General features: G+C 40.3%; 1 protein-coding gene across 1 annotated transcript in view; it reads right to left on the bottom strand.

The window, feature by feature from the left end:
- The window catches only part of LOC133540117 (thrombospondin type-1 domain-containing protein 7A-like), a 149,572-nt gene that overhangs the window by 92,595 nt on the left and 30,397 nt on the right, over positions 1 to 26,580 (bottom strand). The window contains exon 2 of the mRNA XM_061882624.1: positions 2,240 to 3,326. Within this exon, the coding sequence (XP_061738608.1) occupies positions 2,240 to 3,326 (1,087 nt within the window). The remainder of the gene's footprint in view (positions 1 to 2,239; positions 3,327 to 26,580) is intronic.

Below are 26,580 nucleotides of genomic sequence, written 5' to 3'. Positions count from 1 at the left end.
GAGCAAACCTCAAAGAGCTACAATGTATTAAAAAAAGGAACATCAAAATAAATAAAAATAACAACTAGAACTAGCACGTATATATCTAAAAAAGAAAAGTTGTTTAAAAAAAGAAGGGGTTTTAAGCCTTTTTTTAAAGCATTCACAGTTTGTGGTGCCCTCAGGTGGTCAGGGAGAGCGTTAAAAAAAACTGGGAGTGGCGGAGCAGAAAGCTCCCCGCGTTTGTGATAAAACAAAGTGTTAACGACGAAACACCGAATGCGAGATGTATCTCATTAGTCAGCATTTTCACAATTAACATTAAAAGTCACACCTTGGGAAACGAGTCCCGCAATTGATGATTTTTTTTTAGGGATTGTTATGCGGCGACTTTGGGGAGCATTTGGAACGTAGCACTGCAGGAAGCGCCATACTGTAGCAATTACACCAGCCGAGGATGTAAAGATAATGTATGAACGACGGGTATTTATCCATGGAAATGCTGCTGATGGTGTGTTTGATGGAGATACAGTACCCTCGAAGGCAAATGTTGTACATTATAATTACAATACTGTAAATACACCTTATGCTAAAATATTATAAAATCATGCATCTTATGTTGATACTTTGGTGGAATAAAACATGTGTGATGTTAATTATTTGGTGGAACAAAACAAATACATGTTTTGATAATAGTATTATGAAAACATGCATGTTATGTTGATTACTTATTGTAATAAACAAAAACACATCAAAAAATACATTTGTGAAAAAAATGCATGTTCTGATAGTTGTTTAGATGCATAAATTGTAATTATTTAGTGCAATACAACGAATACACGTTGTACTAATAGTACTATGAAAAAAATGCATGTTATGTTAATTGTTTACTGTAAAGAAACAAATACATATTGTGCTAATAGTACTATACAAACATGCATATTATTTTAATTGTTTGGTGTAAAGAAACAAATACATATTGTGCTAGTAGTACTATGAAAACATGCATGTTATGTTGATTGTTTAGTGTAACAAAACAAATACGTATCGTGCTAATAGTATTATGAAAACATGCATGTTATGTTGATTGTTTAGTGTAAAAAAACAAATACATATTGTGCTAATAGTACTATGAAAACATGCATGTTATGTTCATTGTTTAGTGTAACAAAACAATTACATATTGTGCTAATAGTACTATGAAAACATGCATGTTATGTTAATGATTTAGTGTAACAAAACAAATACATATTGTGCTAATAGTACTATGAAAACATGCATGTTATGTTAATAATTTAGTGTAACAAAACAAATACATATTGTGCTAATAGTATTATGAAAACATGCATGTATTGTTAATTTTTTAGTGTAACAAAACAATTACATACTGTGCTAATAGTACTATGAAAACATGCATGTTATGTTAATAATTTAGTGTAACAAAACAAATACATATTGTGCTAATAGCACTATGAAAACATGCATGTTATGTTGATTGTTTAGTGGAACAAAACAAATACGTATCATGCTAATAGTATTACAAAAACATGCATGTTATGTTGATTGTTTAGTGTAACAAAACAAATTCATATTGTGCTAATAGTACTATGAAAACATGCATGTTATGTTGATTGTTTAGTGTAACAAAAACAAATACGTATCTTGCTAATAGTATTATAAAAACATGCATGTTATGTTGATTGTTTAGTGTAACAAAACAAATACATATTGGGCTAATAGTATTATGAAAACATGCATGTTATGTTGATTGTTTAGTGGAACAAAACAAATTCATATTGTGCTAATAGTATTATGAAAACATGCATGTTATGTTAATTTTTTAGTGTAACAAAACAATTACATATTGTGGTAATAGTACTATGAAAACATGCATGTTATGTTAATAATTTAGTGTAACAAAACAAATACATATTGTGCTTATAGTATTATGAAAACATGCATGTTATGTTAATTTTATTGTGTAACAAAACAATTACATATTGTGCTAATAGTACTATGAAAACATGCATGTTATGTTGATTGTTTGGTGTAACAAAACAAATACATATTGTGCTAATAGTACTATCTAAACATGCATGTTATGTTAATAATTTAGTGTAACAAAACAAATACATATTGTGCTGATTTTGTGGAACAGTGATGACAAAAAATAATTTTAGGACTAAGATTGTCCAACAGACCAAAGACCAGAGAAGAGGTCCGAAAGGGACTCAAGACCGCTGGTCTGAGTTCTTCTTACCTGAGAGCATCAACGTTCCCCCGCTTGTGAACACAGGTGACTTCTCTTGTCTGGTAGCCAATCTGCACATCCCAGGACTTTCCTCCCGGGCGGTTCTGAGGGTTCCTGTTTCGAGTCTTTTTCAGGAGCTCTCTGGCCGCAAGATCTTTTACCTTCCCTCTTTCCTTCAACTTCTCCCGGACTTTCTCTCGGACTTTCTCCTTTTTCTCTTTATTTTTTACTTTCCTCGGTCTTTTGGGCCGGTCGACCTGACGGGACGCTCTGTCAGGGTTTCTGTTGGCCTTACCCAATTTCCTGTTGGGTCTTAGCGGTCTGTCCCCGTCTTTGGAAACGTCATCGGCCTGAACCGACCTCTTGTCCCCGACTTTGGACATTTTTTCTCCTCGTTTGGACTGTGTTCTGCCCTCTCCGGTGGGTTTAACGCCGTCACTCTCACTGAGAGCTTTGATAGCTTGCCTGGCCTGCCTGGAGACCGACACTGAGCAAGGCCCCCAGGGTCCGACCCGCAGACTGTACGGACTCTCTTCCCCCTCGCACGGTCCTGGCTGACAGGTCTGGAACTCTGTCAGGTTTGGACAGGCGGACCCACCAAACAAGGGGGGAGCAAGAACAATGCGAATTCTGTTCTGCAAACCGATCCCACAGGTCTTGGAACAGAACGTCCAAGGACTGAACTCCGACACCACACAATCCCGAGGGCAAGGGATGAGACAAGCTTGCTCCAGGCGTGGTTTGGGTTCAAAGTATTCACAGATCGCATCCTCCGCAGGCTCCCCGTTGGCTTTCTGGACACAACCCACTTCTCTGGTCTGAATGCCTTCCTCCGCCCGGGCGCACACGGCGGGTCGTTGCACACCCGCGCTGCGCATCGACACGGACACGCACTGGTTCCAAGCCCCCAGTTGCCAGTCGTAAAGATCCTTGTGCCAGTCACACACTCTGAAGCAGCTCTGCTGGTTGCTGGGTCGTTCTGCCGGGTTGCAGTTTGTGTGCAACGTGGTCCAACCTTCGGCGTGTGCACACCACACCGCCCGGCTCTGGCTCCCACCGGGCCCGCACTCGCTGCCCATGCATCGACCCCACGGTCCTGGAAGACAATGTCAGAAAGGGCGCGGTCAGAACCATCATTTCTCGTCAAGATTGACTTCTCGATACTTCGAAGGAACAGATCAGCACTATTGGATGTGAGCTTGGTGCACAAGGTCCAAGCTAGAACCTTTCAGCTTGGTCAGCTTGATTGCGCTCTTGGGGATCCCCCAAATGTGGTGACTGTTATAGGGTCCACAGGACCCGAAAAGGTTTCGGACATAAAAGTCTTAAAAGTAAGTCATTTATATATTTTGGACCCTAGATTACAGTCTATCGTTATAAAAGGGAGTCAATGGGGGGTCCAATGTCTGAATAGCTGGTGCGGAAAATAACTCAGCAAAGAACGGACGGTGCAAATTTTTAAGATTAATTATCTCTTAAGGCCATTTTTTATTTTACTATAACATTGAAAATTAACATTATGATTATGTTCTTTGATGTCATCTTCAAAGGCAATAAAAAGACCCACAAAGGTCCCAGGTCTCCCCAAGGGGGGAGAAATCTTTATTGTGCCCATTTAAATTGTTTTAGGAAAGAAAGGAGACACTGGCATTGACCAATCTAAGTCTAAGACTAGATCAAACCAATTTAAGTTTAAGACTAGTCGCACCAATCTAAGTCGAAGACTAGATGTGACCAATCTAAGTCGAAGAATAGATGTGACAGATCTAAGTTTAAGACTAGAACTGACCAATCTAAGTCCAAGACGAGACCTGACCAATCTAAGGCTATGACTAGACCTGACCAATCTAAGGCTAGGACTCAATGTGACCAATCTAAGTCTAAGACTAGTAGGACCAATCTAAGTCTAATACTAGATGTGACCAATCTAAGTCCAAGAATAGATCAAACCAATTTAAGTTTAAGACTACTCGGACCAATATAAGTCTAAGACTAGATGTGACCAATCTAAGTCAAAGAATAGATGTGACAAATCTAAGTTTAAGACTAGAACTGACCAATCTAAGTCCAAGACGAGACCTGACCAATCTAAGGCAATGATTAGACCTGACCAATCTAAGGCTAGGACTCAATGTGACCAATCTAAGTCTAAGGCTAGTAGGACCAATCTAAGTCTAAGACTAGATGTGACCAATCTAAGTCTAAGGCTAGTAGGACCAATCTAAGTCTAAGACTAGATGTGACCAATCTAAGTCTAAGACTAGATAAAACCAATTTAAGTTTAAGACTAGTCGGACCAATATAAGTCTAAGACTAGATGTGACCAATCTAAGTCGAATAACAGATGTGACGGATCTAAGTTTAAGACTAGAACTGACCAATCTAAATCCAAGACGAGACCTGACCAATCTAAGGCTCTGACTAGACCTGAACAATTTAAGTCTAAGACTAAACCCGACCAATCTAAGGCTAAGACTCAATGTGGCCAATATAAGTCCAAGACTAGATGTGACCAATCTAAGTCTAAGACTAGATGTGACCAATCTAAGTCTAAGACTGATGAAACCAATTTAAGTTAAAGACTAGTCGCACCAATCTAAGTCGAAGACTAGATGTGACCAATCTAAGTCTAAGACTAGATGTGACCAATCTAAGTCGAAGAATAGATGTGACAGATCTAAGTTTAAGACTAGAACTGACCAATCTAAGTCCAAGACGAGACCTGACCAATCTAAGGCTATGACTAGACCTGACCAATCTAAGGCTAAGACTCAATGTGACCAATCTAAGTCTAAGACTAGTAGGACCAATCTAAGTCTAAGACTAGTAGGACCAACCTAAGTCTAATACTAGATGTGACCAATCTAAGTCGAAGAATAGATCAAACCAATTTAAGTTTAAGACTACTCGGACCAATATAAGTCTAAGACTAGATGTGACCAATCTAAGTCAAAGAATAGATGTGACAAATCTAAGTTTAAGACTAGAACTGACCAATCTAAGTCCAAGACGAGACCTGACCAATCTAAGGCAATGATTAGACCTGACCAATCTAAGGCTAAGACTCAATGTGACCAATCTAAGTCTAAGACTAGCAGGACCAATCTAAGTCTAAGACTAGATGTGACCAATCTAAGTCTAAGACTAGATGTGACCAATCTAAGTCTAAGACTAGATCAAACCAATTTAAGTTTAAGACTAGTCGGACCAATCTAAGTCTAAGACTAGATGTGACCAATCTAAGTCGAAGAATAGATGTGACAGATCTAAGTTTAACACTAGAACTGACCAATCTAAGTCCAAGACAAGACCTGACCAATCTAAGGCTATGACTAGACCTGAACAATCTAAGTCTAAGACTAGACCTGACCAATCTAAGGCTAAGAATCAATGTGGCCAATTTAAGTCCAAGACTAGTAGGACCAATCTAAGTCTAAGACTAGATGTGACCAATCTAAGTCTAAGACTAGATCAAACCAATTTAAGTTTAAGACTAGTGGGACCAATCTAAGTCTAAGACTAGATGTGACCAATTTAAGTCTAAGACTACACCTGACCAATATAAGTCGAAGACTAGATGTGACCGATTTAAGTTTAAGACTAGATGTGACCCATCTAAATCTAAGACTTGATTTAACCAATCTAAGTCAAAGACTAGATGTGACCAATCTAAGTCTAAGACTAGTTGTGACCAATCTAAGTCCAAGACTAGATGTGTCCAATCTAAGTCTAAGACTAGATCAAACCAATTTAAGTTTAAGACTAGTGGGACCAATCTAAGTCTAAGACTAGATGTGACCAACTTAAATCTAAGACTAGACCTGACCAATATAAGTCTAAGACTAGATGTGACCAATCTAAGTCGAACACTAGATGTGACCGATCTAAGTTTACGACAAGATGCGACTCATCTAAGTCTAAGACTAGATGTGACCAATCTAGGTCGAAGACTAGATGTGACCCATCTAAGTCTAGGACTAGATCAAACCAATTTAAGTTTAAGACTAGATGTGACCGATCTTAGTTTAAGACTAGATGTGACCCATCTAAATCTAAGACTTAATGTGACCAATCTAAGTCTAAGACTTGATGTGACCAATCTAGGTCTAAAACTAGACGTGACCAATCTAAGTCTAAGACTAGATGTGACCAATCTAAGTCTAGGACTAGATGTGACCAATCTAAGTCTAAGACTAGATCAAACCAATTTAAGTTTAAGACTAGTGGGACCAATCTAAGTCTAAGACTAGATGTGACCAATCTAGGTCTAAAACTAAATGTGACCCATCTAAGTCTAAGACTAGATGTGACCAATCTAGGTCTAAGACTAGATGTGACCAATCTAAGTCTAAGACTAGATCAAACCAATTTAAGTTTAAGACTAGATGTGACCGATCTAAATCTAAGACTTAATGTGACCAATCTAAGTCTAAGACTAGATGTGACCAATCTAAGTCTAAGACTAGATGTGACCAATCTAAGTCTAAGACTAGATGTGACCAATCTAAGTCTAGGACTAGATGTGACCAATCTAAGTCTAAGACTAGATCAAACCAATTTAAGTTTAAGACTAGTGGGACCAATCTAAGTCTAAGACTAGATGTGACCAATCTAGGTCTAAAACTAAATGTGACCCATCTAAGTCTAAGACTAGATGTGACCAATCTAGGTCTAAGACTAGATGTGACCAATCTAAGTCTAAGACTAGATCAAACCAATTTAAGTTTAAGACTAGATGTGACCGATCTTAGTTTAAGACTAGATGTGACCCATCTAAATCTAAGACTTAATGTGACCAATCTAAGTCTAAGACTAGATGTGACCAATCTAGGTCTAAGACTAGATGTGACCAATCTAAGTCTAAGACTAGATCAAACCAATTTAAGTTTAAGACTAGATGTGACCGATCTTAGTTTAAGACTAGATGTGACCCATCTAAATCTAAGACTTAATGTGACCAATCTAAGTCTAAGACTAGATGTGACCAATCTAAGTCTAAGACTAGATCAAACCAATCTAAGTCTAAGACTAGATGTGACCAATCTAAGTCTAAGACTAGATCAAACCAATATAAGTCCAAGACTAGATGTGACCGATCTTAGTTTTAGACTAGATGTGACCAATCTAGGTCTAAAACTAAATGTGACCCATCTAAGTCCAAGTCTAAATGTGACCAATCTAGGTCTAAAACTAGATGTGACCAATCTAAGTCTAAGACTAGATCAAACCAATTTAAGTTTAAGACTAGATGTGACCCATCTAAATATAAGACTTAATGTGACCAATCTAAGTCTAAGACTAGATGTGACCAATCTAGGTCTAAGACTAGATGTGACCAATCTAAGTCTAAGACTAGATCAAACCAATTTAAGTTTAAGACTAGATGTGACCGATCTTAGTTTTAGACTAGATGTGACCCATCTAAATCTAAGACTTAATGTGACCAATTTAAGTCTAAGACTAGATGTGACCAATCTAAGTCTAAGACTAGATCAAACCAATCTAAGTCTAAGACTAAATGTGACCAATCTAGGTCTAAGACTAGATGTGACCAATCTAAGTCTAAGACTAGATCAAACCAATCTAAATCTAAGACTAGATCAAACCAATCTAAGTCTAAGACTAAATGTGACCAATCTAGGTCTAAGACTAGATGTGACCAATCTAAGTCCAAGACTAGATCAAACCAATTTAAGTTTAAGACTAGTGGGACCAATCTAAGTCTAAGACTAGATGTGACCAATCTAAGTCTAAGACTAGATCAAACCAATTTAAGTTTAAGACTGGATGTGACCAATCTAAGTCTAAGACTAGATGTGACCAATCTAGGTCTAAAACTAGATGTGACCAATCTAAGTCTAAGACTAGATCAAACCAATTTAAGTTTAAGACCAGTGGGACAAATCTAAGTCCAAGACTAGATGCGACCAACTTAAGTCTAAGACTAGACTTGACCAATATAAGTCGAAGACTAGATGTGACCAATGTAAGACTAGATGTGACCAATGTAAGACTAGATGTGACCAATGTAAGACTAGATGTGACCAATGTAAGACTAGATGTGACCAATCTAAGTCTAAGACTAGATCAAACCAATTTAAATTTAAGACTAGTCGGACCAATCTAAGTCTAAGACTAGTCGGACCAATCTAAGTCTAAGACTAGATGTGACCCATCACAATGTGATAGATGGTCCTGTGATGATGTCATCACAATGTGAAAGATGGTCCTGAGATGATGTCATCACAATGTGATAGATGGTCCTGTGATGATGTCATCACAATGTGATAGATGGTCCTGTGATGATGTCATCACAATGTCATAGCTGGTCCTGAGATGATGTCATCACAATGTGAAAGATGGTCCTGAGATGATGTCATCACAAAGTGTCCCCAGGAAGTCTCTGCATCACATTGTTATGTCTCACGCTACATCATCATCTTATACATTTATATTTGTTACACGTTTAATGCTCCATAAGTGTTGTTGTACCTCATTATCTTCTGCCCTTTTATGAGAAGCCATTATTGCTAACGAGCGCCATCAGCGGCGGCGAGGAGGAGGAGGAGGAGGAGGTGAGACATTTGATCAGGCAGAGATGACATCATCAATCAAGCAGGAAATGATCTCGCCCTGCCAGGAAATGAACTCAACCCCGACATTGTTGGACTGTTGATATCCCCCGCATCGTGTTCCGTGTGAGACTGTGAGATGTGGGATGGCGCTCTATGGTTTCAGTGGATGTCAAGAGAAGCAGGAGGATACACTCGCTTGTGGCGCCACACGCAAGCTGAGAGTCGATACTGATCAATAGTTATCAATAGGAGCAGCAAAAAGTCCTCCAGACACATGAGACGGCATTGCCCACAGGCAAGAAGGATACAAGCAGCGATACCAGCAGTCCTGCAGCATCTTTACTTGTGTGTGATATCATGTGCGATACAAGCAGTCCTGCAGCGTCTTTACTTGCGTGTGATATCATGTGCGATACAAGCAGTCCTGCAGCGTCTTTACTTGTGTGTGATATCATGCGCGATACAAGCAGTGCTGCAGCGTGTTTACTTGTGTGTGATATCATGTGTGATACCGGCAGTGCTACAGCATGTTTACTTTTGTGTGATATCATGTGCGATACAAGCGGTGATACAAGCAGTCCTGCAGCATCTTTACTTGTGTGTGATATCATGTGCGATACAAGCAGTGCTGCAGCGTGTTTACTTGTGTGTGATATCATGTGTGATACCGGCAGTGCTACAGCATGTTTACTTTTGTGTGATATCATGTGCGATACAAGCAGTGATACAGGCAGTCCTGCAGCATCTTTACTTGTGTGTGATTTCATGTGCGATACAAGCAGTCCTGCAGCATCCTTACTTGTGTGTGATATCATGTGTGATACAAGCAGTGCTGCAACATGTTTACTTGTGTGTGATATCATGTGTGATACAAGCAGTGCTGCAACATGTTTACTTGTGTGTGATATCATGTGCTATATAAGCAGTGCTGCAGCGTGTCCACTTGTATGTGATATAATGTGCGATACAAGCAGGCCCGTAGGGTGTTTACTTGTGTGTGATATCTTGTGCGATACAAGCAGGCCCACAGGGTGTTTACTTGTGTGAGATATCTTGTGCGATACAAGCAGTCCTGCAGCATGTTTACTTTTGTGTGATATCATGTGCGATAAAAGCAGTCCTGCAGGGTGTTTACATGTGTGTGGTATCATGTGTGATACAAGCAGTACTGCAGTGTGTTTACTTGTGTGTGATATCATGTGCAATACAAGCAGTTCCGCAGCGTGTTTAATTGTGTGGGATATCATATGTGATACAAGCAGTGCTGCAGCGTGTTTAATTGTGTGTGATATCATGTGCGATACAAGCAGTGCTGCAGCGTGTCCACTTGTATGTGATATAATGTGCGATACAAGCAGGCCCACAGGGTGTTTACTTGTGTGTGTGTGATATCATGTGCAATACAAGCAGTCCTGCAGCATGTTTACTTGTGTGTGATATCATGTGCGATAAAAGAAGCCCTGCAGCGTGTCTCTTTGTGTGTGTGATATCATGTGCGGTACAAGCTAGTCCACAGGGTTTTTACTTGTGTGTGATATCATGTGCGATACAAGCTAGTCCACAGGGTTTTTACTTGTGTGTGATGTATTGTGCGATACAAGCAGTGCTGCAGCGTGTTTACTTGTGTGTGATATCATGTGCGATACAAGTTAGTCCACAGGGTTTTTACATGTGTGTGATATCATGTGCGATACATGCTAGTCCACAGGGTTTTTACTTGTGTGTGATGTATTGTGCGATACAAGCAGTCCCGCAGCGTGTTTACTTTTGTGTGATATCATGTGCGATACAAGCAGTCCTGCAGCCTGTTTACTTTTGTGTGATATCATGTGCTATATAAACAGTGCTGCAGCGTGTCCACTTGTATGTGATATCATGTGCGACACAAGCAGTTCTGCAGCATGTTTACTTGTGTGTGATATCATGTGCGACACAAGCAGTCTCGCAGCGTGTTTACTTGTAATATCGTGTGCGATACAAGCAGTGCTGCAGCGTATTTAGTTGTGTGTGATATCATGTGCGATACCAGCAGTCCTGCAGCATCTTTACTTGTGTGTGATATCATGTGCGATACCAGCAGTCCTGCAGCATCTTTACTTGTGTGTGATATCATGTGCGATACCAGCAGTCCTGCAGCATCTTTACTTGTGTGTGATTACATGTGCGATACAAGCAGTTCCGCAGCATGTTTACTTGTGTGTGATTGCATGTACGATACAAGCAGTCCTGCAACATGTTTACTTGTGTGATATCATGTGCGATACAAGCAGTCCTGCAGCATGTTTATTTTTGTGTGATATCACGTGCGATACAAGCAGTGATACAAGCAGTCCTGTAGCGTGTTCACTTGTGTGTGACATCATGTGCGACACAAGCAATCCTGCAGCATGTTTACTCGTGTGTGATATCATGTGCGATACAAGCAGTCATGTTTACTTGTGCAAGACTGCAAGTCAGTCTCCCAAATATCCTCCAATAAGCATACATTTTTTTTTTCTATTTCATCAAATCGGTCCAGAAAAGACAAACACGCCAGGCTACAGTCTACTACAAGCAAGCGGCTACACGGCAGCTAAGCACACACTAGCACGGTGAAGAGGAGCAAATACGAACAAGACCAACATAGGAAGCATTGACAGGAAAATAAGAGAAGACTCCAACACCAAATTTGCCCTTTGAGATGAAAAGACTTCAGTCAATCAGGGCCGCGGAGAGCATGGAGGGAATCTTCCCCGAGGGCGAGCGAGGGGGGAAGAAAATGATGTCGCCTGAAAAGCGATGAACCAGAAGACGAACACCACTAGCTATATATATATATATTTATATATATATAATAAATCATATAGCTACTATGCCCCCTTGTGGTCTGTGCCGTCAACTCCCCCAGTAAACATAACACCCACGCTGTTTTACAAGCACTCAGGCTTTAATTGTTCAGGAAGCAGAGAGGGAAAAGTCTCGCTTTAAAGTCTTTAGTTGAGAAGAACCGCGAAGACCTTGCCAATAAACCCCGGAAAACGTGTGAGAAGAATATGAAAGAGAATTCTGCGAGTCGGCAGGTGACCTTGGAGCCCACGTGCCGCTCCAGGGCTGCTTGTCAGGGGGAGCAGATGGGGCTCCTCTGGGAGGACCCGTGGAGGTGAATGAGCGGGTTGTTGTTTGGATGCTGCCGGTGGAGATTAACCGAGCTATTTTTAGCATCCACGCGTACATAACTCTTATCTCCTCCGTATCGTCATCACAATGTTTTGTACGAATCATGTCCAGAATTCCTGCTGCGCTGTTGACAACCACGACATCATTGGAATGTGGCGATGTGCGCGGGATAATCTCGACTGAGTCAAATCCAGTCTTGAATTGATTCCACTCACGCGTCTTCGAGCAGGCTCCTCATTAACATATTCTAATTAGCATATGGCTTCTTTGAGCGTTGATGTGCGTGGAGGAGGAGGACACGGTGTGTGTACTTGAAGTGTGTACTTGAAGTGTGTACTTGAAGTGTGTACTTCACAATTAAACCAAAATTCATATATTTATTCTTCTTCTTCTCCAGATTTCGGCGAGCTCTACCTTCCACAGTTTTCACCCCATTCAAACTGTTCCAACTTCAAACTGTTCAGCCTATTAGGGAATTGCAGGCTTGCCCTTAACAAATTCCCAGATTTCTCAGAATTTTCCGGGACATTTTTCCTCATTCAAAATGAATGAGCCATTTTTTCAAACTTTCACCATTTCCACATTTTTCAATTTATTGAAAAAAAATCCACCTTCATCACATTCCAGCATTCTGGAAATTCAAACTAGTCTTTTTACAATTTCCAAAAAATTCCAGGATTTTCCAGAATTCCAAAGCCCTATTTCCACCCTTTTTTCTGGCGACTACTCCTTCCACATTTTTCAACCCACTTCAACCGTTCTACCGTCAAAACATTCCTCTTAAGCAGGACAAAAAAACTAAATTGTTTTTTGAACTGGAAAAATATGCATATATATATATATATATATATATATATATATATATATATATATATATATATATATATATATATATATATATATATATATATATATATATATCTGTATGTGTATATGTGTGTATATATATACACACATAAATATACATACAAACACACACACACACACACAAATATATATGTGTATATATATGTATACATATACATATATATGTATATATATTTGTAAGTATGTGTATATGTATATATACATATATATGTATATATACATACATATATACACATACATATATACGCATTCATACATACACACACATATATATGTATACATGTGTATACGTATATGTGTGTATGTGTATATGTATATATATGTATGTGTATATATATATATATATATATATACACATACATATACATACAAACACACACACACATATATATATATGTATAAATATACATATATATACATATATATGTATATATATGCATGTATGTATATACGTATATATATACATATATATACATACACACAAATGTATATACAAACACACACATATAAATGTGTATATATATATAGATATATATATCTATATATATATCTATAAATATATATATATATATGTGTGTGTTTGTATATATATATATATCTGTATGTGTATATGTGTGTATATATACACACATAAATATACATACAAACACACACACATACATGTGTATATATATGTATACATATATATGTATATATATTTGTATGCATGTGTATATGTATATATATATATATTTATGTGTGTATATATATATATATACACACATAAATATATATACAAACACACACACATATAAATATGTGTGTATATATATATATGCATACATATGTTTGTACATATATACACATAACCCATACATACATATAAACATATATACGCATACATATATACGCATTCATACATACACACACACATATATGTATATATGTGTATACATATATGTGTGTATGTGTATATATATATATATATGTATGTGTATATATATATATATATATATATATATATACACACACATAAATATATATGTATATATATACACATATATATACATATGTATGTATATATATGTATATGTATGTGTATACGTATATATATATACATATATATATATATACATACACATAAATATATATACAAACACACACACACATATAAATGTGTATCCTAAGACCCGCCTCCCTGGAGCATCGCCACATGAATCTTCCGTACTACACTGGCTGTCAGAAAGCTAATGTTTGCGGGCGGCTGTTATGTAAACAAGTCAACAAGTGAAGTGCTGTGGATTAAAGACGACTCGGCAGTTTTGTGTGTCCAACAACACACAGCAAACATGGCGTCGCCTCACTCAGTCAACAACTGCAGCAAAAAATAGGAGTCAGTTTGTTGTGTTTGTCCTCGCTGCTCCGCACCGCAACTTTTCACAGATCTAAATCCAACATATTTAATGCTAATTATTTGCCAGGATTTCAACTTTTATTTCTGGAAATATCCGTCGTTTTAAGAGCTGTTTGTTTATTTTTAGTCATTGACTTTACATCACAAGCTTAATTTTAGCATAAATAATATTTTTTGTCCATTCTAGTTTAAAACAAGCGGTAGAAAATGGATGGATGGATGGATAGTTTAAAAATGTTACATCGATAAAAATAATAAGGTATTTTGTTTTTCCCCATCAAGAACATGTTTAAAGATTCTGCAACGTCTGCGATGAGGTGGCGACTTGTCCAGGGTGTACACCGCCTTCATTCCGAACGCAGTTGAGATAGGCTCCAGCACCCCCTGCGACCTCAAAAGGGACAAGCGGTAGAAAATGGACGGATGGATTCTGCAACTTCCTGAGGATGCTTATGTTAAGAATGGCAAGTTGTTTTCATAATAAAAGACTTATTTCTCTGTTGGCCCTGCGATGAGGTGGCGACTTGTCCAGGGTGTACCCCGCCTTCCACCCGATTGTAGCTGAGATAGGCGCCAGCGCTCCCCGCGAACCCGAATAAGCGGTAGAAAATGGATGGATGGATGGAGACTTATTTCTAGCTTTAAAATCCTGTTAATTCCTACATATACCATCAATTTTGAAGGAGAAGCCACTACTTTTTCCCAACACTTTAAACCCTGTGGTTTATAAAACGGTGCAGCTAATTTATGGATTGTTTTTGCTATTTTTATTTTTTTTTGATTGATTGAAACTGCGATGAAGTGGCGACTTGTCCAGGGTGTACCCTGCCTTCCGCCCGATTGTAGCTGAGATAGGCGCCAGCGCCCCCCGCGACCCCGAAAGGGAATAAGCGGTAGAAAATGGATGGATGGAGGGATGGATGATTGAAACTTTTATTAGTAGATTGCACAGTACAGTACATATTCCGTACAGTTGACCACTAAATGGTAACACCCCAATAAGTTTTTCAACTTGGGGTCCGCGTTAATCAATTCTTGGTAAATGGCCACATTGTTTTGTGTTCAATCATTTTCGCTAAAACCAAGCAGACAACAGAAATTGTATATTATTGTTGTGCTATTGCAACAGCTTTTGGACGAGTTTGCTCACTGCGAGTTGGAAAAGCACTTCCTGTTTTGCTTTAAGCCGGAAGTAAAACTTTCCATACCGTTTTTTCTCTCGAAGAGATTCTTCCTTCATGACTCTAAGCAACGTTAGGAAGTTTTACAATAAAACTAAAACGGTTTATGTTTACTAAACGTGTTTTCATGCATATCTGTGCATGTTACCGTAATGTAACACAGCTAGCAATAGCTTATATGCTAACACAAGTGCGGGTGTTGGTATCATTAACTTATTCTTTTTGGAGCGTTTTAGTTTTACAAATCCCCTCAGTAAATTCACCCAATCGTTACCGTATTGAGTCTTTTAAGCTGATTGGATCCTCGAGCTCCTGCAGCTCGTGGGTCCATGACTTCTGTTTTGTTTGATCAGCCGTTTTACTGCCTTGTGTTTCAAGCACCGTTTTGAAACGATTAAGGTATGTAAATAAACATTTACAAAATATCCGTGTAAATAACTAATTTCACAATGTACAGATACACACATATATATACATATTTTATTTTATTTTATTTTTTTGTGGTGGTTTTGGGGCATTTGCATCACCCACATATCAATGTATACTGCTCTATATGCCTTGTAAAAATGTAAAAACCCTAAATAAATCTGACATTTAAAAAAAAACAACTACTAAAAAGGTGAATTGTTCATTCTGCCGCCAAAATTAATAACAAAAAGAGTGTTCTCTTTGAATGTGCCGCTGGGAGATGACCGGTGGTATACTTTGTTGTTGTTATCCGCTCTCAACCTGACGCCCAGAACGTTCCGTGGACTGATAGAAGGTGTCAATCATCGCAGCCTTTTGAAAGGTAAGTTTGAAAAAAACAACGGACACGTTCCTCCGTCGTCTCTTCAAAGACACGAAGGACGCGGACAAATATTGGAGACGACATCACCTCCGCGAGGAGAATGATAAAAGACACATCTCATAAAGACTTGAACTCATCAACTTGACATTTTTATTCCCAACCAGTCTTATTTATGGAAAATTCTGCAACTAATATTGTCAAGTGAGTCCTAAATTATTAAATAGTAACGACTCTGTCATCTTATCAGTTAGGTAACACAAAGATAAATATCCTGTCACTTTTTTTTAACTTTTCTCTGCTTAGTCATTTTTCATTTTTCCTTCATCTCTTTTAAATCCACTATTTGTGAATTGTTTCCGCACAAATGTTTCATCCAGTATTTATTGACATATTCCAGGGTTTTTCCTTGATGTGGGGTCCTCTCCAAGGTTTCTCATTGTTATCCCACTGGGTTGAGTTTTTACTTCCCGTGACACGGGACTTTTTAAGAGGCGGTATAGTACTGAATATGATTCGTTATTATGCTGGAACCACTGACGTCCATTGCACCGGTCACCGGGGGGGTTGTCATTGTTATCCAACTGGGTTGAGTTTTTCCTTGCCCTGATGTGGGCTCTGAACCAAGGATGTCGTCGTGGCTTGTGCAGCCCTTTGAGACGCTCGTTACTTTGGGCAATATAAATAAACGTTGATTGATTGATTAGTTAGTATCACGTAACTATACTAGTACGACCCTAATTCCAACATTATTGTTGCTTTATCTACTCTAATTTGTTTTAATCTTTAACAACAATATTTTTCCGCACAAATGATTCATCCAGTATTTATTGACATATTCCAGGGTTTTTCCTTGATGTGGGGTCCTCTCCAAGGTTTCTCATTGTTATACCACTGGGTTGAGTTTTTACTTCCCGAGACTTTTTAAGAGGCGGTATAGTACTGAATATGATTCGTTATTATGCTAGATCCACTGACGTCCATTGCACCGGTCACCTCTGCGGTCCTCTCCAAGGTTTCTCATTGTTGTCCAACAGGGTTGAGTTTTTCCTTGCCCTGATGTTTCATCCAGTATTTATTGACAAATTCCAGGGTTCTTCCTTGATGTGGGGTTCCCACATCTGCGGTCCTTTCCAAGGTTTCTAATTTTTTACTTCCCGGGACGCGGGACTTTTTAAGAGGCGGTATAGTACTGAATATGATTCGTTATTATGCTGGAACCACTGACGTCCATTGCACCGGTCACCGGGGGGGGTTGTCATTGTTATCCAACTGGGTTGAGTTTTTCCTTGCCCTGATGTGGGCTCCGAACCAAGGATGTCGTTGTGGCTCGTGCAGCCCTTTGAGACGCTCGTTACTTAGGGCTATATAAATAAACATTGATTGATTGATTAGTTAGTATCACGTTACTATACTAGTACGACCCTATTTAAAACATTATTGTTGCTTTATTTACTCTAATTTGTTTTAATCTTTAACAACAATATTTTTCCGCGCAAATGTTTCATCCAGTATTTAGTGACATATTCCAGGGTTTTTCCTTGATGTGGGGTCCTCTCCAAGGTTTCTCATTGTTATCCCACTGGGTTGAGTTTTTACTTCCCGGGACTTTTTAAGAGGCGGTATAGTACTGAATATGATTCGTTATTATGCTAGATCCACTGACGTCCATTGCACCGGTCACCTCTGCGGTCCTCTCCAAGGTTTCTCATTGTTATCCAACAGGGTTGAGTTTTTCCTTGCCCTGATGTTTCATCCAGTATTTATTGACAAATTCCAGGGTTCTTCCTTGATGTGGGGTTCCCACATCTGCGGTCCTTTCCAAGGTTTCTAATTTTTTACTTCCCGGGACGCGGGACTTTTTAAGAGGCGGTATAGTACTGAATATGATTCGTTATTATGCTGGAACCACTGACGTCCATTGCACCGGTCACCGGGGGGGGTTGTCATTGTTATCCAACTGGGTTGAGTTTTTCCTTGCCCTGATGTGGGCTCCGAACCAAGGATGTCGTTGTGGCTCGTGCAGCCCTTTGAGACGCTCGTTACTTAGGGCTATATAAATAAACATTGATTGATTGATTAGTTAGTATCACGTTACTATACTAGTACGACCCTATTTAAAACATTATTGTTGCTTTATTTACTCTAATTTGTTTTAATCTTTAACAACAATATTTTTCCGCGCAAATGTTTCATCCAGTATTTAGTGACATATTCCAGGGTTTTTCCTTGATGTGGGGTCCTCTCCAAGGTTTCTCATTGTTATCCCACTGGGTTGAGTTTTTACTTCCCGGGACTTTTTAAGAGGCGGTATAGTACTGAATATGATTCGTTATTATGCTAGATCCACTGACGTCCATTGCACCGGTCACCTCTGCGGTCCTCTCCAAGGTTTCTCATTGTTATCCAACAGGGTTGAGTTTTTCCTTGCCCTGATGTTTCATCCAGTATTTATTGACAAATTCCAGGGTTCTTCCTTGATGTGGGGTTCCCACATCTGCGGTCCTTTCCAAGGTTTCTAATTTTTTACTTCCCGGGACGCGGGACTTTTTAAGAGGCGGTATAGTACTGAATATGATTCGTTATTATGCTGGAACCACTGACGTCCATTGCACCGGTCACCGGGGGGGGTTGTCATTGTTATCCAACTGGGTTGAGTTTTTCCTTGCCCTGATGTGGGCTCCGAACCAAGGATGTCGTTGTGGCTCGTGCAGCCCTTTGAGACGCTCGTTACTTAGGGCTATATAAATAAACATTGATTGATTGATTAGTTAGTATCACGTTACTATACTAGTACGACCCTATTTAAAACATTATTGTTGCTTTATTTACTCTAATTTGTTTTAATCTTTAACAACAATATTTTTCCGCGCAAATGTTTCATCCAGTATTTAGTGACATATTCCAGGGTTTTTCCTTGATGTGGGGTCCTCTCCAAGGTTTCTCATTGTTATCCCACTGGGTTGAGTTTTTACTTCCCGGGACTTTTTAAGAGGCGGTATAGTACTGAATATGATTCGTTATTATGCTAGATCCACTGACGTCCATTGCACCGGTCACCTCTGCGGTCCTCTCCAAGGTTTCTCATTGTTATCCAACAGGGTTGAGTTTTTCCTTGCCCTGATGTTTCATCCAGTATTTATTGACATATTCCAGAGTTCTTCCTTGATGTGGGGTTCCCACATCTGCGGTCCTCTCCAAGGTTTCTAATTTTTTACTTCCCGGGACCCGGGACTTTTTAAGAGGCGGTATAGTACTGAATATGATTCGTTATTATGCTAGATCCACTGACGTCCATTGCACCGGTCACCGGGGGGGTCGTCATTGTTATCCAACTGGGTTGAGTTTTTCCTTGCCCCGATGTGGGCTCCGAACCAAGGGTGTCGTCGTGGCTTGTGCAGCCCTTTGAGACGCTCGTTACTTAGGGCTATATAAATAAACATTGATTGATTGATTAGTTAGTATCACGTTACTATACTAGTACGACCCTATTTAAAACATTATTGTTGCTTTATTTACTCTAATTTGTTTTAATCTTTAACAACAATATTTTTCCGCACAAATGTTTCATCCAGTATTTATTGACATATTCCAGGGTTTTCTTGATGTGGGGTCCTCTCCAAGGTTTCTCATTGTTATCCCACTGGGTTGAGTTTTTACTTCCCGGGACTTTTTAAGAGGCGGTATAGTACTGAATATGATTCGTTATTATGCTGGAACCACTGACGTCCATTGCACCGGTCACCTCTGCGGTCCTCTCCAAGGTTTCTCATTGTTGTCCAACAGGGTTGAGTTTTTCCTTGCCCTGATGTTTCATCCAGTATTTATTGACATATTCCAGGGTTTTTCCTTGATGTGGGGTTCCCACATCTGCGGTCCTCTCCAAGGTTTCTAATTTTTTACTTCCCGGGACCCGGGACTTTTTAAGAGGCGGTATAGTACTGAATATGATTCGTTATTATGCTGGAACCACTGACGTCCATTGCACCGGTCACCGGGGGGGTCGTCATTGTTATCCAACTGGGTTGAGTTTTTCCTTGCCCTGATGTGGGCTCCGAACCAAGGGTGTCGTTGTGGCTTGTGCAGCCCTTTGAGACGCTCGTTACTTAGGGCTATATAAATAAACATTGATTGATTGATTAGTTAGTATCACGTTACTATACTAGTACGACCCTATTTAAAACATTATTGTTGCTTTATTTACTCTAATTTGTTTTAATCTTTAACAACAATATTTTTCCGCACAAATGTTTCATCCAGTATTTAGTGACATATTCCAGGGTTTTTCCTTGATGTGGGGTCCTCTCCAAGGTTTCTCATTGTTATCCCACTGGGTTGAGTTTTTACTTCCCGGGACTTTTTAAGAGGCGGTATAGTACTGAATATGATTCGTTATTATGCTAGATCCGCTGACGTCCATTGCACCGGTCACCGGGGGGGTTGTCATTGTTATCCAACTGGGTTGAGTTTTTCCTTGCCCTGATGTGGGCTCCGAACCAAGGATGTCGTTGTGGCTCGTGCAGCCCTATGAGACGCTCGTTACTTAGGGCTATATAAATAAACATTGATTGATTGATTAGTTAGTATCACGTAACTATACTAGTACGACCCTAATTCCAACATTATTGTTGCTTTATCTACTCTAATTTGTTTTAATCTTTAACAACAATATTTTTCCGCACAAATGATTCATCCAGTATTTATTGACATATTCCAGGGTTTTTCCTTGATCTGGGGTTCCCACATCTGCGGTCCTCTCCAAGGTTTCTCATTGTTATCCCACTGGGTTGAGTTTTCACTTCCCGGGACTTTTTAAGAGGTGGTATAGTACTGATTATGATTCGTTATTATGCTGGAACCACTGACGTCCATTGCACCGGTCACCTCTGCGGTCCTCTCCAAGGTTTCTCATTGTTATCCAACAGGGTTGAGTTTTTCCTTGCCCTGATGTGGGCTCCGAACCAAGGGTGTCGTTGTGGCTTGTGCAGCCCTTTGAGACGCTCGTTACTTAGGGCTATATAAATAAACATTGATTGATTGATTAGTTAGTATCACGTAACTATACTAGTATGACCCTATTTAAAACATTATTGTTGCTTTATTTACTCTAATTTGTTTTAATCTTTAACAACAATATTTTTCCGCACAAATGTTTCATCCAGTATTTATTGACATATTCCAGGGTTTTTCCTTGATGTGGGGTCCTCTCCAAGGTTTCTCATTGTTATCCCACTGGGTTGAGTTTTTACTTCCCGGGACTTTTTAAGAGGCGGTATAGTACTGAATATGATTCGTTATTATGCTAGATCCACTGACGTCCATTGCACCGGTCACCTCTGCGGTCCTCTCCAAGGTTTCTCATTGTTGTCCAACAGGGTTGAGTTTTTCCTTGCCCTGATGTTTCATCCAGTATTTATTGACATATTCCAGGGTTCTTCCTTGATGTGGGGTTCCCACATCTGCGGTCCTCTCCAAGGTTTCTAATTTTTTACTTCCCGGGACTTTTTAAGAGGCGGTATAGTACTGAATATGATTCGTTATTATGCTAGATCCACTGACGTCCATTGCACCGGTCATTGTCATTGTTTATCCAACTGGATTGAGTTTTTCCTTGCCCTGAAGTGGGCTCTGAACCAAGGATGTCGTTGTGGCTTGTGCAGCCCTTTGAGACGCTCGTTGCTTAGGGCTATATAAATAAACATTGATTGATCGATTAGTTAGTATCACGTAACTATACTAGTACGACCCTAGTATAGCTCGGTTGGTAGAGCGGCCGTGCCAGCAACTTGAGGGTTGCAGGTTCGATTCCCGCTTGTGCCATCCTAGTTTCTGCCGCTGTGTCCTTGGGCAAGACACTTTACCCACCTGCTCCCAGTGCCACCCACACTGGTTTAAATGTAAAAATTCGATATTGGGTGTCACTATGTAAAGCGCTTTGAGTCACTAGAGAAAAGCGCTATATAAACATAATTCCCTTCACTATTTCCAACATTATTGTTGCTTTATTTGCTCTAATTTGTTTTAATCTTTCACGACAATATTTATGTTTTGTTTTGACAATTATAAACTTTCTTTTTCGATCAGCTTTTTTTATTATCTTGCATCCTTATTCAGAAAACGGTGGAGGGGAAATTAAAAATGTTTTTTAAAAAAAGCAAAGGGTTGATGGCAAATGTCAAAGAATGAATAATTACTAGTAGACATGGAGGATGATCGACTATTATTATTGATATCCATCCATTTTCTACCGCTTATTCCCTTTTGGGGTCGCGGGGGGCGCTGGCGCCTATCTCAGCTACAATCGGGCGGAAGGCGGGGTACACCCTGGACAAGTCGCCACCTCATCGCAGATTATTATTAATATCCACAATATAAACTGTTGACAATATTACAATACAACCAAAGTCATTTCCACAGTCGATGAGGTCGATCTACTTTCCGTCCTCGCTTCCTGTTTCCATGGCGGGATTGCAGACTCTGGTGACCCAGCGGCGGCACATCTGACCGAGGAACCAGGACACGCCTGGGACCTCGGTCTCGGATGCACGCGCGTTTGTCACTTCCCTTTAGCGGCGCCGCTGCAGGAGAGCTCATTAGGAGACCTCAGCGAGCTTTTCAGCTGTCCAAACACTCGCTGGCCTCTGCGGGACTTCAGTCCTGGTCCAGTCCTTGCAGGGGAGCGATTGGAGCACATATTGCCAAAAGTATTTGTCCACACCATCCAAAGGATGAGAATCAGGTGTCCTAATAAAATCCAGCACTCAGGCATGGAGAGTGTTCCTACAAACATTTGTAGGAACACCAATGACAATCTATTAAACAAGACAAGAAGCAAGGAATTAAGCAGAGACAAAATTAAATCTGGCTCAATTAAGGAGCGACATCTGGGTTGTACTCTTGTCAGGGCATAGCTCGGTTGGTAGAGTGGCCGTGTCAGCAACTTGAGGGTTGCAGGTTCGATTCCCGCTTCTGCCATCCTAGTTTCTGCCGTTGTGTCCTTGGGACAAGACACTTTACCCACCCGCTCCCAGTGCCACCCACACTGGTTTAATATAGGTTGTATTTGCATAGCGTTTTTCTACCTTCAAGGTAACTCAAAGCGCTTTGACACTACTTCCACATTTACCCATTCACACACACATTCACACACTGATGGAGGGAGCTGCCATGCAAGGCGCCAACCAGCACCCATCAGGAGCAAGGGTGAAGTGTCTTGCTCAGGACACAACGGACGTGACGAAGTTGGTACTAGGTGGGGATTTGAACCAGGGACACTCGGGTTGCGCACGGCCACTCTCCCACTCTCCAAAATCCATCCATTTTCTACCGCTTATTCCCTTTCGGGGTCGCGGGGGGCGCTGGCGCCTATCTCAGCTACAATCGGGCAGAAGGCGGGGTACACCCTGGACAAGTCGCCACCTCATCGCAGGGCCAACACAGATAGACAGACAATATTCACACTAGGGCCAAGTCCTGGGTTCAAATCCAGGCTCGGGAGTCTTTCTGTGTGGAGTTTGCATGTTCCGGTTTAAACGGAACTTAGATATTGGGTGTCACTTGAGAAAAGCGCTATATAAATCAAATTCACTTCACTTCACTACAGTCTCACCACGCTCTGGCGGAAAATTGCACGCCTCCTCTTTTATTTGGACTTTCCCCTGAGTGCATGGCAACGGCTGTTTCCAAGGGACGGGGGTCATCAACAGCCGTCGCCTTTGGTTACAGACCAGTTCAAAGAAAAGCTAGGTTCAAAGAAAAGGTCGTAAAACAGCCGGTCACAGAAAACCCCCAACACCTAAACCTAACCCTCTAACCCTAACCTTAACCGGTGGCCACAACAGATTCAGGATTAACCCTAACCCTAACTCCCTAACCCGCTGCCCTAACCCCTAAAACTAACCCTAACTCTCTAACCCCCTAACCCTAACTCTAAAACTCTAACCCAGGGGTGTCAAGGATTAGTATTTTTTTAGAAGTATAAGGATGTTGTATTAAAGCAGCTCTTCCTGAGGATGTTTCAGTGTTATAACTTCACCTTTATCTTGACTTTTTACACCAAAATGCATCCATTCTCTCTTTTCTGCATACACACTGTGTATGCTTGTAAGTACTCTGTGTGTGTTCGCTGCCGAACATGCTCCGCTGCTGGTGAAACCAGCAATGTCACGATGATTATAATGATAATAATATGGGGAAGCGGTACTTTTCAAACAGAGTATTGCATCGTTTTTGATTCATTACTATTCTAGTACAAATACAACCCTAGTACACACATTGTTACACTTTGCACGCGCTATTTAGTTCTCGTTATTTGGATCTTGGAGGCTAAATGGACAAGTTGGCCCGGTTCTGAGATCATGAGTCGGGAGCGGGGGTTAGCCCGAGTCCACTGCTGATGGACGCCGGCCAGCCAGGAAGAAACAGCTTGGGGAAAAGCTCTTAATGCCGCTTAGGCCAATCCTCCGGCACGTTCACCGCGCAGCGTGAAGCTGACTGAGCTCCGGGGAAAGGAGGGTTTAAAGGTGAGCGGGGAGGCTAATCGCTGGATCGCAAACATGACACAGGAAAATAACTGACAAACAACGCTCCCTCCAAGGTGCAATCGCCTATTTGTGCGATTGCGACGCACAGAATCCATCCATTTCCTACTAGTCATCTTCAAACCAGACCAAAACCAACGACTTCATATCAACAACACCCGCTCGCCCTTTCTCGCCTGCAACCAACACATGCACATAAGACACTTGGCCACTGATGCACGCCTGTGCGATTGCCACGCAGAAAATCCATCCATTTTTTTTACCGCTTGTCCCTCTCAAATTACAAAATAAGAGCACAACAATTTTCAAGGTAATTGACGACTACAGAGAAAACAGTTTTATTATTGTAACGTCTGTCGCTTTCAGGTGGACATGATCGATCACTATATTGAGCGAGACTCTTTATCGTCGGCTATAAACATTGGTAAATCTGTTTTTATCCAGCAAAACTAGTCATCTTCAAACCAGACCAAAACCAACGGTTTCGTATCAACAACACCCGCTCGCTCTTTCTCGCCTGCAACCAACACGTGCACATAAGACACTTTGCCACTGATGCAAGCCTGTGCGATTGCACATTGGAGCGATTGCCACGCACAAAATCCACCCATTTTCTACCGCTTGTCCCTCTCAAATTACAAAATAAGAGCACAAGAATTTTAATATAACTGACGACAAGCGTCCACAACAGAGAAAATAGTCTTATTACTGTAACGTTTGTCGAGACGCTTCATAATCAGCCGTAAACGCATGACCAGAAACATCGCTAAAGAAATTTCTATCCAGCAAAACTAGTCATCTTCTGCCGTACAAACCGGACCAAAACCAACGTTGTCATATCAACAACACCCGCTCGCCCTTTCTCGCCTGCAACCAACCCATGCACATAAGACACTTGGCCACTGATGCAAGCCTGTGCAATTGCCACGCACAAAATTCATTCATTTTCTACCGCTTGTCTCTCTCAAATTACAAAATAAGAGCACAACAATTTTCAAGGTAATTGACGACTACAGAGAAAACAATTTTATTATTGTAACGTCTGTCGCTTTCAGGAGGACATGATCGATCAATTTATTGAGCGAGACTCTTTATCGTCGGCTATAAACATTGGTAAATTTATTTCTATCCAGCAAAACTAGTCATCTTTAAACCAGACCAAAACCAACGTCTTCATATCAACAACACCCGCTCGCCCTTTCTCGCCTGCAACCAACACATGCACATAAGACACTTGGCCACTGATGCAAGCCTGTGCGATTGCACATTGGAGCGATTGCCACGCAAAAAAATCCACCCATTTTCTACCTCTTGTCCCTCTCAAATTACAAAATAACAGCACAACAATTTTCAAGGTAACTGACGACACGTGGCTACAATAGAGAAAAAAGTTTTATCATTGTAATGTTTGTCGAGACGCTTTATCGTCGGCCGTAAATGCATGACCAGAAACATCGCTAAAGAAATTTCTATCCAGCAAAACTAGTCATCTTCTGCCGTACAAACCGGACCAAAACCAACGTTGTCATATCAACAACACCCGCTCGCCCTTTCTCGCCTGCAACCAACCCATGCACATAAGACACTTGGCCACTGATGCACGCCTTTGCAATTGCCACGTATAAAATCCATCCATTTTTTTACCGCTTGTCCCTCTCAAATTACAAAATAAGAGCACAACAATTTTCAAGGTAATTGACGACTACAGAGAAAACAGTTTTATTATTGTAACGTCTGTCGCTTTTAGGAGGACATGATTGATCACTTTATTGAGCGAGACTCTTTAACGTTGACTATAAACATTGGTAAAACTATTTCTATCCAACAAAACTAGTCATCTTCAAACCAGAC

Source organism: Nerophis ophidion, linkage group LG21 (assembly GCF_033978795.1).
Source record: "Nerophis ophidion isolate RoL-2023_Sa linkage group LG21, RoL_Noph_v1.0, whole genome shotgun sequence".
NCBI classification, from domain to species: Eukaryota; Metazoa; Chordata; class Actinopteri; order Syngnathiformes; family Syngnathidae; genus Nerophis; species Nerophis ophidion.
The sequence above is the reverse complement of the archived record's forward strand: the minus strand, read 5'-3'. Positions and strand labels throughout refer to the sequence as shown.